The sequence below is a fragment of the Pelobates fuscus genome, chromosome 7 (genome assembly GCF_036172605.1).
Source record: "Pelobates fuscus isolate aPelFus1 chromosome 7, aPelFus1.pri, whole genome shotgun sequence".
Classification (NCBI taxonomy): domain Eukaryota; kingdom Metazoa; phylum Chordata; class Amphibia; order Anura; family Pelobatidae; genus Pelobates; species Pelobates fuscus.
The window spans coordinates 103,936,311-103,957,830 of NC_086323.1; the positions used below are offsets into that span (position 1 = coordinate 103,936,311).

Genomic DNA, 21,520 nt, shown 5'->3' on the forward strand with positions numbered 1-21,520 from the left:
GCAATGGATGCACACAGCATCAAGCATTACTAAGCTCTGCATGTCAAATACATATTGCAATTGGTTCTGGTAGTCCCTAGTGGCTCTCTGGGTGATGGCCACTTGTATGTTTGGAAAATGCAAAATATAAACAGTGCGATTTGTCAGAACATTCACTGTTTTCATTTGCAAGGCTGCAGCAACAGCATCTGTCCCCCCAAAAGACTGTTATTTAGACTGTCCCTTTAAATACCCATCAAGTTATGTTACATTTAACCATGGACCCTGCATTTGCAGTTTAAACTTCAAGCAGGTTAGCGGAAGCTGACAGACTACTCGTTCTGTCTTAGCCTAATTTCTCCTTGCTTACAGTAAGTTTATTTATCTACACTTGAACCGCTCCTTATAAGTCCCCTGTATACATCACACTTTATGCATCATGTCAGTCCTGAGTGCAGACAATTTACATGGTGATACTTATAGCATTACAGAGATTTTAAACAATGTCTTATCATTGAGTACTCTTAATAAGATTACAACATTAGTCCAGACTCGCAGCAGCTCATTATCCTTGTATGTACATTTTATATATTGTAGTCTAGGTTTGAAAAAGTATTGCTGTGCCTGTATTATAATAAAAATTCTGTAGAACTTCTCTGGTAATTGCCTAATTTCCAAGGTTGTCAAGTATTGTTACCCCATGGTTAAATAACAGAAAATTAGACTGTATGCTTTAACTACTGTATTTTATTTTAAATGTTTTGGTTTTCTTTTTTTAAATGGTAAACAATGTTTTTTTTTTTTTTTTTAATCTATATGTAATGGTGACCTACAACATATTAAAGATTTACCTTCTTTTTATGAAATCCTACAGAAAAGTGGAAATTTTCCAAAAAATATGTTCTAGAAGGGTACGGGGAGAATCCGGGCCTGCTGTCTATGCATCTGGCAGATCTACACTGTGGTATAAGGGAGAGACACTTGATATTGGAAATTGAGCATCTGTGTACACAGCCTGTTTCTTTTTATTTATTTTATTTATTTTTTCACAGTACTATAAGTTTCTCTGAAATGAAAAGGGGCGAAACGTATTGCATGCAATCCGAGCATGTTATGATTGTTAAACATTTATGATTATAAACATTTATACTTATTAAAACACAATGCAAATTTATTGAGCTACATTAATTTAATTCTACCACCGCATCACTTCATGGGTAACTTCAACCCTTATGCAACCTATCCTTTCCTCACCTATAATGCCCTGTAGGCATTTTTAAAAACTGTAACAATGACATGCTACGAGTTAAGGGTGATGGGAGCTTGCATCCAGACCACTTCAATGAGCTGATGTGGTCTGGGTGCATACAGTGTCCCTTTAAGACAAAATTGCCAGTGCACTTTTTATGCACAGAATTGACATTATGCGGCCCTGAACAGAGTTAACACAGGTGACTCCATAATTTTAATGCACACCAAATCACTGCCCAGGCCAGTATGAGACCTTCAGGCAGGATCTGCTCTCTGATCTATGGTCTCGTATCTGATATAAACCTATTCACACCGGGAATTTATTGCATCTATTTATCAACTTGGTAAATTAATTTATTGGATTTCTCTATGAAATTTGTTTACATAATTACCGGGGTTAAGCCATGTCTGTTTGTATTTTTTTGATTTATGTAATTATCTATTGGCGTTTCAGGTAAATTTAAATGTAAGCCCTTTATTTCTTCTGTGTGATTTCAGATGTTGTAACAGATTGAACATGTCTGTTGCTTGGTCTGTGATAAGTATGCGTTTTCTATGTAGCCTGCAGGTTAGGTAATAGATCCCCCATAAGCTTTGTAGCAATCGCTCTAATCTGATCAGTTAATCAGGCGTTTACAGGATCTGCTGTAATCCCATGCTTTTCAGGCATTCTGTAATAATGGTGGATTATTAGCACAATGATACTCTCTAAACTGGATTACCAACTCAATCTGGCATGGAATGATTGTGTTACAATGATAATACAGTGCCCTTTTCAAAGCTATTGGTCAGCTCCTCTACTTTTACAGCCAGGATCTACATTTTACTATATATATATATATATCTCTGTCATAGAAAATACACAATCCAGCGCACTAGTTTATTCACTAATTAATGATTTCAGCGCTCACAGATTGTAATAGTTTTATTTAGAAACACCTCACCTAGGCAAAAAATAATGGGAGTTTAGTTACATTATATGATCATACATTGCATTAGCCTGCGACAACGTCAATGTACACCATTCTTGTCCGGTTCTATCCTAGCAGCCTAGTGTCTGCTCATTGTTTGTTTTCCCTAGCTATTGTTAATGTGAGGGAAAACAGATTTGATATTTTCTACTCTGTGTCCATGACTGTTGATTCAAGTCAAGTTAAATGTAAAAGCATTATTATCTGGGAATGGAGACCTATGTCTGCATTAACAGGGTCCTTGTTAATCTCCCTGGCCTCTGCAATTGTACTTAGGCATTCCTCTACAGTACACTTTGTAAACTGTAGAATTCTTTTTATTTTTTATATGTCATAGAAAATTATTTGACCGAACTTTTATGCAAAGTTATGGTTTGTGGCCACTGGCAAAACCTGGACATTTGGTGTACCGTAAGGAACCACTGGGGCTGGCTACAGTTACAATATTTCCGCATATGATATTGTGACTATCTGGGAGTTCTAGTTCAGCTGTTTCAGCTGACAATTGAAGTACAACTCATTCCTTGTTGTGTCCTCAAAACCACTGCATATGGGAAAAGCTCAGCATGCTATTAAAAGTAAGTACCGGTCACTTCCTGGTTTGATGAGAGGTCATGCAGTTTTGCAGGATCTTCTAATAGAAGTATAATTTTTTATTTTGTTTCTGTAAAAATGCAGTAGAAAAGAGAATGTCTTCACATCCAGCTTAGTGTCCCTTTAAGAAATCCTGCTTCTATAGAACTTTTTTTTTCCTTTTGTTCCCATCAAAGTATTTAATTTTAATTCGAATTACCATCACTCTCTCCCCCCTCAATCCATTAATTTCCCTTTCTCCCTTAACTGACGTCTACAACTTTAAAGATAGTAATAGCTTGTTTCTCAATGTCTGATGGGCCTCCAGCTGTTTGTAGGAGTGAAGGAATATTAGAAACCATTTTGTGCAACTGAACAGAAGATGGTTTTAGAAAAAAACAAACTATATATTTTCATTTGAAGTGTATTTTTTTTTTCCTACATCATAAAATGTAATGGTAATTATCTAGATGCTTGTAATTTGAGAATACAGTGGGTTCATTTAGGATTAAGGCACACAGTTTCACCTCTCTTACTAGTAACACTAACAGTTTGATCGGGTGAGAGGTAAAGAGAGACACCAATCTGATATCTTTTAGTTTGTGTGTGTGTCCTCCTGACATTCTTCTCTACTTACTTAGAAGTCACCTAGCACTCCCTTTGTAAAAGAAGCCAACATTTACTCTCCACATCTGCTTTGCAGGTAAAGTATTGGGTGTATGCTTTTTATGTTTCTTGGTTAGAGTATGTGTTTATTCTTATGTTTTGTTTGTTTTATCATAGCTTTGAGGTAGAATTGTTCAGTAAAACAGTCAAAGTGTGGCATATATTCTTCAGCAATATTCAGAGCCATAACGCATGTTTAAAGCCCATCAAAGCATGGGAATGCCATCTTCTTTTATTTCTATCTTGCAGCTACTCTCGTTGACAAGTAAACCGATATGTTTTGGGTTAAGTATTAATAGCAAGTGTAGTGCAGAATTTGGAAAGTGGAGCTATCCGAATACATTTTTTCCTTCGTTTACTTTAGAATATTCTATTTGTGGAACGTTTCTCAGAATTGCTTTTTATATAAAACCCCAAATGTCTTCTGTGTTTGCAGTTGGATAGGTAGTTGTTTTTGTTGATTTATTCAACAAATTCTTGATACACAACAAAAAAAAACCACTTTCTTCTATACAAATTGGAGACTGGGTTCATTCAACTTCAATTTAACAAAATGTTTTGGTGTAGGGCTGTGTACCGAGAATTTGCAAAGCATTACAGTAAACATAGTCTGACCATTGGCTGCCTGTGCCTGTGCAGAGACAGGGACTTTTAACCCCTTAAGGACCAAACTTCTGGAATAAAAGGGAATCATGACATGTCACACATGTCATGTGTCCTTAAGGGGTTAAACTAGATCATGTCACTGCACAAAATGTTAGAGCATATTTGTCCTTCACTAGGGGGTAGCCAAAGATAGCTTCACAGATTTTTTAGATCTACACCTCCCATGATGCTTTGCAAGATTGGCAAATCGCCACAGGTGTTTTAGTTTTAAAACACGTGGGCTAGGTGGCTGTAGGTTTAGTAAAACTTTGTTCCCTTTGTTACCTTTCTTCTAGACCCTGTCTAATGGATATATACAGGTGTTTAAAAAACATTTTAAATGTGAAGCATCTGCATTGTCTAATTATTTTCTAATTTCTGTTGATACTGGCTAGTGAAGGACCACCTTTGTAAACTTTGATTAAGCTTGGTCTTGTCTCTTCCCCTTTACTCGGGATGCAGTTTCAAAGCAAACTTTCGTTTTGAATTGTGAATGCGTTTCTTGATTGAAAATAATAAGCTATTTCTTGTGCAGAGCAGCTTGGCATAAACCCCCTACTTAAAATGTCTTTTTATGCCATCCTCGCCATCTGACAAGAATATACTTGTTTAATATTGGCAGTGCTCTTTAGAGATACTGATGCTAAATAGGAACATACCATGCTAGAACAAGATATGTTTGTGATGACTTCATGTAGTGTTATTGCTCCTTAAGGCATTAATAAAATAGCTTATTTTGAAGAAAATAGCTTTCCATTGTAAAGTACATCTATATTTGTGTGTGCACATATCTAATATAATACAATAATGGTAAACCCAATCTTATTGGCAATAATGCTGCCTAGGGGTCTGGAGACCTCATAACTGTGTGTCTCCAGAACCCCAAGATGGCATTGTCACCTAATATATGCTTCATGGTTGTGTATCTTTTATATTACATGATATTTTTAGGGGTAAATTTATAGTTGGGGTTAATGGTTAGCATAGTGTTTGGGTAGTGTAGCATTTAATGTTTAGTATTAGGGTAGTGTTCGGATTAGAGTAATGTAGCCGTTAATAGTTAGCATTATGGTGGTTAATGGTTAGGCTTAAGGCTGTGTAGGGGTTAATGGTTAGGGTAAGGTAGTGTATGGGTTATGGGGAGGACTTTATGTGCTAGTGCTGCCTGGGAATAGTGGGTATTACAATCCTGGGAGGCTGATCGTTGGTATTCAATAGGTAGATCATGTTTTAGAATCCTGTACTCTGTGGATTGTGATGTCATCTGTGCAGTTATTATCCGTAGTGAATGAGTAATGCATGGATCACATCAATACTGTCTGGGTGACCTCATTTCAAGGAGATTGGGACACCCACTTTCTGGGCTGCCTGGGATTGGTGGTAATTACACTCCTGAGTGGCACTTGCCACTATTTTATTGATTGCTGCTGAAAAAGCTGCCATCTGGGAGTGTAACTCACACTAATCCTGGAAGCAACAGGATATATATATATATATATGTCCCAGGGCTGTCTTTATGGTAATGTCCTTCCATTGCCACACTAAATATATAGGTAATGCATGTATAATCGGAAAATAATACCATCATGGGGCTCTAGAGACACTCCTAAACTACTGTACCTTCGGTCTTCTGGTTTATTATCATTTCTTTAGAACCCCTTGATGGCATTATTTCCCAAAATACACTGTGTGTGTGTGTGTGTGTGTGTGTGTTTTAGAGGTGGATTTGCCAGTTAAAATACCGGACTGGATGTGGCTGCTTTTTCCATCTACAAAGCTGCTATTCAGATTAAACATCAGTCTCTGCCCCCTGGTATCCACCCCTCAATCGCTAACCAGCTAATGCTGTTATGTTTGTGACATTCATATTTAAGAGAATATTAGAGTAAGGCCTTAAAGACACAGCTGCAAAGCAATTTTGAGATTTTTAATACAATATCAAGAATAATTAAATGCATACGATTTCACAGTGCTTTAAAAGAACACGACTGTGTGAAATGTGTCTATCCTATATGACTTAAAAGTGGTTCTGTCACCAGAAATAAACGTTATCTAATCTGTATTCAATAATAGTTTTATTGAAATAAATTGGTGGACAGAAGAAAGAGGTAATAATAAACAGATTACCGTTTTAAGAATTTCCAACAAGCTGACAAACATTTCACCTATGTGTCCACAAAGAAGATTTAAACATTGATGATCTTGCTTGGGGAGCAGTAAGAAAGGATAACTTGAAAGTATGTCATTGTGTTGAATTAAGAACTGCACAGTCAAGGCGCAAATCTGCATCTATACATCTGAATCAATGTATTCATTTTTAAACTGTTGCTGTTTCCTATGTATTCATAAAATACAGAGGGAAAAAGGAGACACTTGATAATCGGTAGAGCTTAAAGGAACACTATAGTGTTAGGAAAACAAACACATATTCCCAACACTGTAGTGTTAAACTAGCGGTTTGTGTGCCTTGCGCCCCGCACTGGAGATAAACGGTAAGTGTGCTCCCCTTTTCTCCCTCGCCGCATCAGTCTCGCTGTAGCTGGCCCGCCTCCATGGCTGAGCTCATCAGTCTTGATGATCTCAGCCAATCCAATGCTTTCCCATAAAAAAAATATTGATCTCTATGGGAAGTGTGAAGCTTACCTCTAGTGCTGCACACAGTGCACATTGAACTACTGCAGCATGTTTGGGGGGGTCCCTTCAACAACCACAGAATCGTCCTTATGTGGGTAGTAAGAACCCATAGACATCAGCTGTGTATCATGTGAGATGATGCCTTCTTCTGTTTGCCGTTTATCATGATGGCTCATAAAAAAGTAGAAAGATGTGGTTGCTCAAGCTGCTTGAAGTGACACTCTTTGCTGCAGAAGCAAATTTATGAAAAACTCAAGTGGCAATGCCACTTTAATGGTATCAGGTTATTCATTTATAGAAGGGATTTCATACTGTTGTAACTTTTCAGTGATGTTTATTATACGGTTTACTAAAGACTTTTAAATGGCTTTTCAAAGAAAAATCGAATATGTTGCTGAAATCCTAATTTGATCTGCAAACTATTTTGTGTTAGTCAGCCACTTCTTTCCTTGATTCACTGATGGTTGTTTTACTTTATCAGAACCCTGACATATTTTAATATAGTTGATTCAGAAAGCCAATGTTCTATTTTGAGCATTATGTTTTACATCAAATTCCTATTTAACATTTTCTATTTCAACTCAAAAGAACCTAAGTACCGTAATAATTTTTTTTTCTTTGTCCTCCAGCCATGAAGATCTGCACACTTTGTTTTAAGTGTGCCGATCTTCAACTCCTTGCCACTCCTAGCCATAGATTCCTTTAAATAACTGTTTCTCTACTCTTTAGAGCCAGTTTTACATCCACCCCTGCAGGAAGCCCCTTTTAATTTTATTCAGCTCAACGCACCCCCCCGCACGCCTCTTCCCTGGTTCCTTGTACCTATGTACCATGCTCTTCCAGCTGTTTGGAACCTCCTTATTCCCTTCACATGCTGCAGTTATACCATTAACTCTCTATGTCATCTCATACAAATTCCTCTGCTACCTTTTGTCTCTCCTCCACAGTTTACCTTTAGATTGTAAGCTCACGGGCAGGGCCCTCTACCTGTTGTATCGGTCTTTTCTTATTGTATTGTCTTTTTCCCCAATTGTACAGCGCTGTGGAATATGTGTAGTGCTTTATAAATACCAGCAATAAATATGAAAAATACCAATTTATCTTATTTTTTTTTAATTCTTTATTTTTGATGCGCAAAGAATATACTGTATAAGCTTACATCGCCACGACAGCGGTACAGTCAATACATTTACAAACATTTTAAGACATTGACATGGCGTTGGAAGTGCGAGCACAATTTTTTTTTTTTGTTTCACGAGTACTTCATGCTAGTCATAGATGTCTAGGCTAAGTAGCGAATTGCGTGTGTCATTCCGAGGTAAATACTAGACAGGAATATAGGAAATAATCTTATATATCGATTAAACAGTTGTTATAGAACGCTACACTAAATAGTAGGTAAGGCAAGACATAATAAAAGTTACATTCTGGTTAAACAAATTTGCACTAGAGTTAGACATTTCGGTAGGTTCATTATGTGGTTTGTATAAGAGTATTGCCCCCCTCTGATCCCCGGGTGTTTGGGTGAATATTCCTATGTGTAGGAGTATAACAAGTTGCAGTTAACTAGAGATATGCTGATATATCAGATTTAGCTCAGGTTTGTGTAACAATATTTATGCATGCTTAGGGATAGTGTATACCACCAGGGAGCAAATCTACTGATCGGCAATGGCACAGGATTCCGGGGCACGGATGCAGGACAGTCTCAATGGTGAAAAGTCCTTCTGCAGATTAGTTTAAGATAGTCCCTTCTGCCGCCACTACAGGGTGCCGGTACGTGGGAGTGCTGCTTGCTGTCAGTCGCTAGGCAGGGTGTCTGCCTGTTAGAGTCCCTTCTGTAGTAGGGGTCCAGGTGGATGCCCCTCTGCTTCTTCTCCCGCCGGTAATTCCCATGGTGCATGAGCAGTTGCAGGCGGCCGATGCGTCGTCGTTTTAACCTTGCCTGGGGGAGGGTGTACTTAGAGTTGGTACAGCAGACTCTGATGTGGTAAGGTGGTGTGATGCCGCCATTTTAACAGTGCCTCTGTGTGGCTGCAGGGCTGTTAGTTGAGATGCCTTGCTTGGCCCGCTTGTTGTCTGCCTAAATCTGCTGCTCCCATCACGTTGATATCTTCCTCGCAGGGGTCGGTCGTCAACTCACCGGTGGGTTCAGTGTGTGGTCACTCGTTTCGGTGAGCGGCTTTATTGCTCTTCTCTGGGGCCCCATCGTGCAGGAGCTGGTGGAGCCGGACTCAGCGCGGCCGCCATCTTAAGGGATAAGCCTCTGGTGCGCTCCATTGTCTATCCTTCACACCTCTATCCTTCACACCTCTCGGGCCCCTTGTAGTAGTGGGGACCAGGATGACCCCCCGGCAGGCGTCTCATGAAGTCAGCTTGCGGTGTCCGGGAAGGGAAACAGGGCAGCGGCCGTCTACCCCGCATCCTCCCCGAGTAGGCCGCGGCCCCCAAAGCCTCCTACCCCCCCTTCTGGGGTCCTGAAGCTCCCGATCTCGGGGTCCGCCACCCCATCCACAGCCGTGGGCAGGTCTCCTGGGCTCTTTGCGAGTGTCAGGGCTTTGTTAGTCGCCTGAGAGGCCAGATTGCTCCGGAGCCTCTCCTGCATGCGACCGGTCAGCATGGCGGACCGGCCCCGCCCCCCCAATTTATCTTATTTTAAAGTATAGTATAAATGTCATATACATCTGCATGAAAGTCCATAAAAACGGTCATATATTAACAGTTCAAAACAGATTTAACTTTTTTTTTTTTCTCGTTAAACCATATGAGCCCTCTGAAATATTCGAATAGTCCTTTAAACCATGCATTTTTAAAATGAGCTAGCAGTGCATTATTGCTGGATAATTAATCATTTTGTTTGATCAAAATAAAAAATATCCCTCTACTACTCTTACACAAAAACGAACATGATACTATATATTCACACATGGAGCACTTTGTATCTATATAGAACAATGTTAACAATATCATATATTTTGTAACGTATACCTCCTTTTCTGGTCTTTTCTTTTTTTTTTATATTTGTCTTTTTGAAGAAAAAAAAATTATTAAGAGTTCGGCCTAAAACAATCTTGGAGCAGCTGAAATCTTTTGCTTGTTTTTTTTAAGGCTGCAACTAACAGCTGTGTAGCACATACATATCCACACACCGACATATAATAAGTAACATGCAGACCAGCTCACCCCACAGCTTATTACGTTCCCTTAATAAATGCAAAATCTCTAATCCCGCTACCCCTCCCCACATTTAACATATCACTTGTTGTGATATAAACCCCTACTTTATGAGATTTTCTACCTTTCGTTTATTGTCTGTTATTAACACCGCCCATATTGCTTGCTCCAAGTCTCCCAGCACTGTCTGTACTACCCCTGGTACTTCAGTTTCCATACAAATTGCAACACTGTAACATCACAATGGCCCACTGCGAGCAAGTTCCATATTCTTCTCACAAACTGAACTGGCACGTGACGTGTGAATGTGAGAATTTAACTCCTATAGACCAACTAATCGATAATTAGATTTGTTGACAACTATTATCAATTTTTCTCAACTAGTTGTTGCGATGCTTATGGTTTTCTACAATGCACTGTGAAAGTACTGACTGTCTTGCCTGGCTTGTACTATGGAAATGCGATAGGGTCACTTTTCATTTCCCAAAAAGGTGCACGATTCAGGGTCCAAATTCTAGGCCTATCATTGAACTGATAAAAAGTTATATTTGGAAACTCCAGCATTTTGAAGACTCTCTTTTCTTTTCATTTAATATATCTGGAGTTAAACGCGCCAACGTTTCATCCTTGCATTGTTTCATCCCCATATGCAGTCGAAATGTTACGGGGGTTTTTGACTGGGTTATTATACTTTTTAATAAAATCTTTTATTTTAGCTTACTGGCTTGTGTTCCTAAGTTTCTATATTTTTGACAGCATGATTATATACATTTATGTATGGTATTCATCAATTTGCATACAACTGGTCTAACCGCAAAACAAATAGTTTTCTTATGTTTTAAATGCAAAAACTGTGTGAAAATGTGTGTTTGTGTTATGTAATTAAATGAAAATAAACGAGGAAAGATTGCACATTAGGTTTTATAATCCGTATCTGAAGCATGTGGACTACTTTGTTAATGCATGCTTGTGTGTGCACCGTTATGAGTATTATATTTGTTATTGCACATAGATTCCAAGCAGTTTACAAGGCAGCAGGTCGGAAGAAAAGCTCTTCTTACCGATTTAATCCATCTGCTCTTCTCATCAACGTAAAATATTTATGCCACTGTTGAATGATTTAGAAAGTGACCAGGAAGGGGAGCTTGGGGTTGTCAGTCTGTCACCTGGAACCCGTAGGGGAGGGCGGGGAGAATTACAGTGGAAAGAGGGGAGACATATGTTGGAAGTGCTGAATATGGTTTATATGATCTTTGCTGCAGGGTAATGGTAGTTATCTACTTCTTTCATTTATATGTTAAAAATAAACTCATTAGAAAAAAGGGGACGGCAGCAGAAATTCAAGTGTAGTGTTAAATGTGAGTATAAAAAGCAAACAAAAAACAACTTTGTTTAAATTTTTTTTTTTTCATTTATAAAAAAGAAAAAGATTGGATGTGATATGGCATTTAGTTCAAGAAGAAAACCATGGTTCGAACTAGCATTTCGTTTTTAAAGTGTCCAGTTACCTCAAGTAGAAGTATGTGAGCAAGGGAATAAGATATACCTAATAATCTGCAAAATAAAAACTAATCGTTTCTCTAGACTCTTGAGTGTGTGCGTATATGTATGTGACTGGAACACTGCATATTAGTGGTCTTTTTGTTCAATCCATTTTAGTAAATGCTTTTAAAAGTTGCTTAGAATTAGGACAGAGTGCATTATTGAGAAATGTGTGCCAGATCAATTGTTTAAATAAATAAATACATTTTTTAAAAAGTAAATACAATTCTGATTCCAGGACTAAATGCAAATCTCTTTGCCAACCGCATGACCCATAACATTTTAGAGAATAACATTCAATATCCCCATAAAGACAAATACAAAATAATTAGCTAGCGCATTGAAAGCCACCAAATATTTGATATTTTTAAGGTGCCTGTGAGATGTTGGGTTTTTTCTTTTTTTTTTTTTTTTTTAAGGTTTATGCAACATTTCTATATTTGTTGTGCTAAATTTGCATAATACACTTAAAAATTGTGAGGGAGTGTCAGCAATTTTTAATATTTCACACCATCCACTTCTTTCTCTCATTGCATCTATATTGTACTATCTACCCACAATGTATTTTGTTCTGTTTTACTTTGTCTCTCTTCCCTTTACCTTAATTATTTCACATTATTCAGTCTTTCATTTAATTTCCATTACTTCTAATGCCCCTTCTTTGCCCTATTAATGCTTACAATTGCTACTAATAGTGTAATGGGTTGTTTTCAGGAACCTGCCTGCTTTGCTGGGAACTACACAATTCACACCCCAAAAAATAAACGTGTACTTAAATAAAAAAGATTAAAATGGACAGTGATGCCCTAGACTAAAACAGGGTTGGCAAAAAAAAAATAGATCCCTAGATGTAGAACTAAAAGATTATATTTTGCCAGTCATAGAATTTGCAATTGTATAGCATCTGGGTATCTGCTGTATGTCCACCCCTGCCCTAGAACAACAGAGAGAACAGGGAAGAAAGCATGCACTAAAACTTGCTACAAATAGCTGCAACTTTCATTGTGAAAGCAGCCTATGTTTGTGTTCAGCTTTTCAAAAGGAATTGCTATGATACTATTGCATTTTATGAGCATTGTTTCATAGTCCCACAGAAAGACTGCAAATGAAAAAATAAATAAATTGTTTGACATTTTCGTAATGTGTTTGGACAATTTGTATCGTGGGATATGACACCTGTGTGTATCACATAGAGTGAAGGACTGTTTCCAGTCTCAGATCACCCCAAGAGTCACTGTAGCGACATTACTACCAGCAAAGAAATTGCAGCCCTGTGTGAAACAGAACACAAGGGGTTGCGTTGCTTTTCCTGTAACGGTGCAAGTGAAGTGGCAGCGCTCTCTTTGTTGTGCCCAGACAGCCTCCAGCGTTCGTGAGCTGGAGTGAAGAAAATGACTGACTGCAGGCATAATAAAATAACTGACATGCAAGAACAGCAATACAGATAGAAATATAATGAGAAGTCAATTATTAATTCACTGTGCGGTGGCTAATATCATTTAATGTTGCTGGTACTGCAGTATCACTACTTCATCCATTTCCCATAAAACAAAAATGTAAATTGCGTTTGAGGCACACATGTAATTGGCATGTGCTAGTTAATTCTGTGCGCAGTCATAGTTTGTATATATACACGGATATAAGCACTCGGCAAACATAGTAATATGCTTGGAGTAATCCTTTTACTCCTGTAAATGTTGGCGTAATATTTGATGTCTAAATCTTAGCATGTCCAGGATCTGACTAGCATTTTCCGCCTTTTTGCATAGAATAAACAGTAAGCCTATTTAAGTGCAATTAATCTCACTGCTGTTTTCATTTATTTATTTTTTTAATGTGCATTTCATCCATTCATGTTGCCTCTTTATGGTATTCCCTTCCAGTCTCTGGTTTTGTTCACTGGTCTCCCCCTTTGCCCCACCCTTGCTTCCTCTTCCATCCTATTACTTCTTGAAGTCTCCTGCTCTGGCTTTTTTTTTTTTTTTTTTTTTTTTGCTGGCTCAGCTGCTTTTTCCATCTCTCCAAACCTCCTCTATTTCTGGCATCTGTTCATGTTTTTAGCCATGGATCATTGTGGCTTCAATCGGTTCCAGATGCTGCAGCTCTCTGGGCTCTGCATTTCTCCTGCTCTATTCCTTCATTTTTTCCCTCCCAATCATTCTTCATTGTCTTGGAAGATTTTGGCAATTTTCATCCTCCAACACATGCACATAAAGAGACGCGAGCGCGCGCACACACAAAGCATATATGATCAGGCTGGGGTTTTCCATTCTATTATTTTTGTATATATTTTTTTTATTAATATGCCTTAATATTGTTCTTCCTTACCAACATTCTGCCTTTACAAGGAGAAGACGCTGTAATTTGTGACCTAGATGATAGTGGGAAAAGGATGAGGGGGCGTAGAAAGATGTAATAAGCAAATTGAACAGAAGGGATAGTTAAAGCAAAAAATAAGAGAAGCACAAGCGTGCCAGAAAAACAGTCAAATAGAATAAAAAACAGCAACACATGACAAAAGAATAGTTGATTATGTCTAGAAGGCAAACGGTAATTTCTTTTGTATTGGAGAGTGTGTATCTGCATGGACACGTTGCCTCCCTGCAACATTATGGGACTTTCCTAAGTTTTTAGTACTTATTTACATTTAAACACGTACATGATACAGTTTCATTTTTCAATACCTGTGGGGTACTTTGTGCAGTTCCTATGTTCAGAGTGCGCTTTATATCAGTTATCTGTCCTCTCAATAGCTATATTTGGGGGGTTCTCTGAATTTTCAGTATATTTACCCATCCTCTGTGTAGCGGTTTTTAAAATAAATTTCAAAAAGTCCCATCCTTATCACTCTTGGTTTTTCTCCCCTCTGTTCCTTGCCTCATGATGCCTTAGTTTGCATTGTCCCCTCTTCGGGACGATCTTTGTTACTGGGAAAGCAGAGAGAAAAGCTCAATAGGCAAAATTGCTCTACCAATACTTATCTTGACAGTCACATGAAGCTACAAAATATATTTTTGAACATAGAAGGGTTGGGGGTGGGGTAGATTAAAAAAAACAAAAAACTGATTACACTAAAGGGTAAAAAATAAATCACAAGTAACTGATTTTTCTTTTCTAATTTTCTAATTTAATTTCTAACAGCTAATAATGTTCAAAAGGGTAACAATTTCCTGATTTTTTTTTTTTTTTTTTTTAAATAATATTAAAGATTCATTGCATGAGGCATGTAGGATTAGTAATTTATATTGAAAGAGCAGTTTCAGTCATCATATCGGACATGTGGGCCTACACTTTGATCTGATAGCCGCAATGCTTCAGCTGTTATCAGGTTACTTATTGCATCCTCAACTGTTTAATGAACTCATCCCAAGTTGTAAAAACTAAAATTGACATAAGCAAAACAAAAACTGGAGCAAATCATAAAGTGCAAAAAAGTACCACACTGTGTGATGTTATGCGACTTGTTACCACCCTTAAACCAATCACTTCAATTACACAATAAAACAAAAATAGATATATAGAAAAGGTGAACAGCGCAAAGAAGTGAAATAACAATGGTCCACAAAAAGTGTAAATACAATAAAAATAAGTATATACCCTCTTAAAAAATTCCTGGATATTCTTAGGAAAAATCAGACCTAAAATCTCATAGGGCACTACAGCTAGTACTAATAGTGAATATCAATATAAAAACTGTAAAAATCACACTCCCATTTTCCAGAGCCTGTATGTACTACTTGCTCAGGTTTTCTAATACTGGAAATATGTAAAAAGATGCAGGTCACAAGAGGGAACCTGCAAATAGAAATGGATAATGTAAAAATTACTTTGATAAATCGTCCTTCTTGTGCTCAAGGCAAACCGCATCTTAATGCACAGTGATATGAAATGTTTCTGTTCTCATTATGAGTCTTCTTTAAAATACGGAATATTGGATCATTGTGATTTCATATGGAGGTTTTCTGACTCCATAATTCTTTTGTTCCATAGCACACCGTATCCAGAAAGTTTTCATTACAGTAGCTATTATCCTTCCTTTCTGGTGTAGTTCAAAGATATTAAGATTAAAAAAATTAAAATCTGAACATACATTCACATCCCTATCCTACCATTGTGTCTGCTGTTACTGTCCTTTCAATTACGGTTTATATTGATTTTCAAGAACATTTGTAATTGTTTTTTATATTTCTTTTCTTTTGGTTGTTTCAAGTGGCATCCTGGGCACCATTACCACTAGATCTCATTGCAGACGGTAGGCAATGTTCCCCTGATTAATGTTAAAGCATTATAAAGTAGTTTTAAAAAAACCCCACAAATCTTGGTTCTCCCAGCTCTGCCTCTCTGCTATTGCATGGATAATATACAAGTGGACTTTCACTAATGCTGGTCCTTCTTAACCCCTTAAGGACCAAACTTCTGGAATAAAAGGGAATCATGACATGCCACACGTCATGTGTCCTTAAGGGGTTAAGTTTAGATTGTGATTGTATGTTGACCACTGAGCTTTTAAGGAGTGGGGGTGGCATTGAAGGCAGGTGAATTGCCATGGTGTCCCGTTCCAGAGGAACAGAAAGGAGGGACGACTGCCGTTGTCTACTGGTACACGCAGGTAGGCACCTTTAAGTTCAGGGGAGTAAACCAGTCCCCTCCTTGCCGGGGATGCCGCAATAGATGGATACCGTCCATCTTGAAATGGTGGTAGGTAAAAAAATTTAACCAGGAGAGAGACATTCAGATATTTTCTGGTATCCAAGTGCGTCCTATTAATGTAACTTTTACCCAATTTAATTGTATTCCTTTTATCTACCTAAAAGGGCTGAGTCAACCCCGCTGGGGAATTGAACCTGTGACCCCCAAGGGTTAAACAGATTCTTATGACTAAGCATTAGCCTTTCATGAAAAGCTCACAGAATAATTTTCCACGTGTCTGTGGGCCCAATTCCTTAGCCCAGAGGTTTACCAATTTGCCATCAATTCGGAATAAAGCTGCCCGGCGTGTCTCCGAAGAGAGGGCCATATTTGTGTTGCCCAGGAAGCAAAACATCTCTGGGTCCACTCATGAATATCGTGCACCCCGTTGTGTGTGTTGTCTGCTGAAAGGAGTTGGCCTGGGTGTATGCCTCATCCATTAGGGTCAGAACCCGGGCGAGCGGCCCGCCAGCATCAAGGAGCTTATCTTGGGCTCCCTTAAATCCTTTCTTGACCCCTTTCCTTGCGTCTCTACCCACTCGTGCCATGAAAGCTAGCATCATGTGGTCAAATTCTGTTGTATAGGCGGCCTTATCCGGAGTGAAGGTCTGGGCACTCTGATCTCAGTCGCTTGCGGACCTCCTTGTCCAGTGCCTTTTGTAGTCAGAAGTGCATGATTTAAGGTGGTGTCCAATCTTCCGAGCGTGGGTGGTGAGGCCTTCTCCACAGAAGCGGCAACTGCCGCGTTGATTACTGCCTGGAAGTCTGAGGGCATCTGAGTCTTCCATTATTAAAACCCAGTATACTTGGGGCTCACCCAGTAAATAGGCAAATTGGTAGCAGGGGCTACTTGGGGTTATGGTGGTCATGTATGCGACCAATAGTATGCAGAGGCAACGCTGGGGCTCACCCAGGTAAAAGCAGGCTGTAAGCACAGCTCCAATTGGGAGCAGTATATGGGGGCTAACCCCGAGCCAGGTTACTAGGTATGAACCTGACCGGCTGAATAACCCCTAGGTTAATACTAACCTTGACAGGTCCCTGTAGCAGGCCAGGTGAACAGAAGCAAATTTCTACACCGATTTACAATATTATATATATATATATCTCTCAAAAAAATAAAGGGTACACAAAAATAACACATCCTAGATCTGAATTAACTAAATATTCTTCTGAAATACTTTGTTCTTTACATAGTTGAATGTGCTGACAACAAAATCACACAAAAATAAAAAAATGGAAATCAAATGTTTCAACCCATGGAGGTCTGGATTTGGAGTCGCACTCAAAATTAAAGTGGAAAAACACATTACAGACTGATCCAACTTTGATGTAATGTCCTTAAAACAAGTCAAAATGAGGCTCAGTAGAGCCTGTATGACCTCCCTACAACGCCTGTGCATGCTCCTGATGAGGTGTCAGATGGTCTCCTGAGGGATCTCCTCCCAGACCTGGACTAAAGCATCTGCCAACTCCTGGACAGTCTGTGGTGCAACGTGATGTTGGTGAATGGAGCGAGACATGATGTCCCACATGTGCTCAATTGGATTCAGGTCTGGGGAACGGGCGGGCCAGTCCATAGCATCAATGCCTTCGTCTTGCAGGAACTGCTGACACACTCCAGCCACATAAGGTCTAGCATTGTCTTGCATTAGGAGGAACCCAGAGCCAACCGTACCAGCATATGGTCTCACAAGAGGTCTGAGGATCTCATCTCGGTACCCAATGGCAGTCAGGCTACCTCTGGCGAGCACATGGAGGGCTGTGCGGCCCCCAAGGAAATGCCACCCCACACCATTACTGACCCACTGCCAAACCGGTCATGCTGGAGGATGCTGCAGGCAGCAGAACGTTCTCCACGGCGTCTCCAGACACTGTTACGTCTGTCACATGTGCTCAGTGTGAACCTGCTTTCATCTGTGAAGAGCACATGGCGCCAGTGGCGAATTTGCCAATCTTGGTGTTCTCTGGCAAATGCCAAACGTCCTGCACGGTGTTGGGCTGTAAGCACAACCCCCACCTGTGGACGTCGGGCCCTCATACCACCCTCATGGAGTCTGTTTCTGACCGTTTGAGCAGACACATGCACATTTGTGGTCTGCTGGAGGTGATTTTGCAGTGCTCCTCCTGTTCCTCCTTGCACAAAGGCGGAGGTAGCGGTCCTGCTGCTGGGTTGTTGCCCTCCTACGGCCTCCTCCACGTCTCCTGATGTACTGGCCTGTCTCCTGCTAGTGCCTCCATGCTCTGGACACAACGCTGACAGACACAGCAAACCTTCTTGCCACAGCTCGCATTGATGTACCATCCTGGATGAGCTGCACTACCTGAACCACTTGTGTGGGTTGTAGACTCCATCTCATGCTACCACTAGAGTGAAAGCACTGCCAGCATTCAAAAGTGACCAAAACATCAGCCAGGAAGCATAGGAACTGAGAAGTGGTCGGTGGTCACCACCTGCAGAACCACTCCTTTATTGGGGGAGTCTTGCTAATTGCCTATAATTTCCACCAGTTGTCTATCCCATTTGCACAACCGCATGTGAAATTGATTGTCACTCAGTGTTGCTTCCTAAGTGGACAGTTTGATTTCACAGAAGTGTGATTGACTTGGAGTTACATTGTGTTGTTTAAGTGTTCCCTTTATTTTTTTTGATATATATGTGTGTGTGTGTGTGTGTGTGTGTATATAATTTATTTATTGGAATCGGTGTAGATTCCAATATGTAGAAGCCAATTTCCAATATACACCTATATATTGGAATCGGTGTAGAAATTGGCTTCTGTTCACCTGGGCTCACCCAATAATAATAAAACCTCCAAGAGTATATCCTGTAGGGAGGTACGGTGGCACAGACAGGCCAATCATAGGAGCTGTAACCGTGACAGACAAATAAGCTAGCCAGGGTATGTAATAATATGATGGGGGGGCTCACCCCCAGTAATATTAGTATACAAGTATTCCAGTAAAAGCTAGGGGTATCTTTATAAATCAGGGGCTCACCCCTGTTTAATTCCTAGCAACCGGCAGGGGTCAAATGGCCGTTGTGTATCTTGTGAGGCCACAAAAAAGCCTGCGAAATGCGTTCGCAGGAAATCTGTCGAACATTCGCTTGAAATAAAGTGAACAGAGACGGAACAGTAATACTGGAAAGAACTGAACGGAAAAAAAAAACACAGAAAACTTGTGAATGCGTACATTCACAAAGCAAACAACCCAAAGGGAAACTACTGAACACTGAGGATGTGCGTTCAGGAGTAGAACGGTCCTAAGGATTAAAACTGCCGAACGCACATTGGTTTGAATATGCGTTTGGTAGATTGAAGGACTAAAAACAGGCGTACGCGAACACAGAAACCCGTGCCAACGCCTGATAGAAAATACAAACCACCCAGCGCACATATACGCCTTTGGTAGATTGAAGAGGAGAGAATAGGCCAATGCTAGCGCACATTAAAAGTGTGCGAACGCAGAAACCAGACAGGCGGGAAATCTCCACAGCACCCCACGCTCTCCCTGAGGAGTGCGTGTGGTGGTGGGAGAGTGCGTGTGGAGTGGCGAGCCTAATTTTATGAGAGGGGCTCACCCTCTAATAATGAAATCAGTATCATGTACTGACATAAACTGTAAGATAAAAGGGGATAAACCCTGATATCCCAAGTCTATATCATACAAAACCAGCATCCCCACTATCAGGTAAAACCCTACATAAATACATGTACAGAAAAGACAGAAATCAATCAAGTAATTAAGTAAATATAACAAGACAAGCCAACAAAGTGTAGACACACAATATTCTGACCTGACTTGTGATGGAGCAGCAAAAAAAGAGTACGTGACTCAGTTGAAGGCGTATCTTGTACTCTCTGCCTGTCTCTGATTGGTTGCTTTTTTTTCTCTATATGTCCTTGCTGCTATGGAGTAGTAAAGGAAGATTATGAAAAATATGAAGCCTCCTGTCATGTGATAAAATTACCGATTTCCAATTGTTCGCTTATATGTTACAGCAAAATTATATATAGTATCTATACTGTGACTTTGTTTTGGTTCTACTCTTACCCTTAATAGTACTAATATTTTGAAACGAGGGCTTATTTCAATGTTTATATATTTTTGTTTCTTTATATTCTTTTGTGTATATCTATTACTACTTTACATCCAAATGTCTAATTTCCCATTCCCTTCTTACTAATCCCTTCTCCTTCCATCCTCAAAAACCCCATTATACTTCTTCTTTTTTTTTTTTTCTCTCTCCAAAAAGTTGCTAGCTTCTACACTTTTGTTAATCCATATTCTGGTGTGGAATTATTAGTTTAACCCCTTAAGGACACATGACATGTGTGACATGTCATGATTCCCTTTTATTCCAGAAGTTTGGTCCTTAAGGGGTTAAAAACACTTGTAGAGCCTTCCCATTGGCTCCAAAACCTTACTTAATAAAAATGAATCAAAAGAAGAGTCACTGTTTTTAATAGTTTTCTGTATTTGTTTTGTAGGGTAATCAGGAGCCAACAGCCACTCCTGACACCATGGTGCAGCCTTTTGCTGCTATCCCTTTCCCGCCACCACCACAGAATGGACTAGCAACAGAATATGGGAATCAGCACACGGAATATGCTGCAACATCTGCTGACCACGGACTTCCTCTGTATGGAGGAGCGCAGACTCACACAGAACACAACACCCCAGCAACCAGCACAGCCAATGCTTCCAGTACGGTACGTCAGCCCGTTACAAGAGCTTTGCAGCTCTTATTATTATTTTTATTTTTTTTATATTCAATAAGTCTATTGAGTTTAGTTGAGATGAAATCTACAGAGTATTATCAACAGAAGAAAAAAAAGGAATAAAAAAAAATTAACATCACCATATGTATATAGAATGGTGAAGTATAGGGAAAAAAACCATACATAATATGCTCACTATAGAATACAAAAGGATTGGTTGCAGTATGCATAAGTGCCTTGCACACTTGGCATCTTTGGTGTCAAAACTACACTACGTTACTACCATATCCACCACTCCCACAGTCATGTATATCATGCAGAAAGAACTGTTAAAAGATGCACAGTAATTACACAGTAGAAGATAAGAAGGAAGAAGAGAGACTTTTTCTTATAATTTTGAAAAATGAGTATGAGCAATAATAAGATTTTCAGGAGCAGCGATGGTGACTATGATTTTCTTTCCGCCCCTTCTCCCTCTCCCCCCCCACTCTCCCACACTTTAAAGTTTTTTGGTTTTTTTTACGCTTTCTGCATAAATCCTATCTCTTGTTTGTTGACATTTTATTAGTCTCCATCTTGTGACTTTTTTAGAATTCGTTTACAAGGCAAGCCAGGGTGCTTATTTTATAGTCCATTTAACATCTCAGAAAACCGAAAAAGCAAGTACTGCAC

The 21,520-nt window shown here is 39.4% G+C and overlaps 1 protein-coding gene across 12 annotated transcripts in view; it reads left to right on the forward strand.

Annotated features, from left to right (window-relative positions):
* Positions 1 to 21,520, forward strand: part of RBFOX2 (RNA binding fox-1 homolog 2) — a 118,610-nt gene that overhangs the window by 52,311 nt on the left and 44,779 nt on the right. For all 12 annotated transcript variants that reach the window (XM_063426337.1, XM_063426335.1, XM_063426336.1 and 9 more), the window contains exon 2: positions 20,618 to 20,839. In XM_063426337.1, the coding sequence (XP_063282407.1) occupies positions 20,618 to 20,839 (222 nt within the window). The remainder of the gene's footprint in view (positions 1 to 20,617; positions 20,840 to 21,520) is intronic.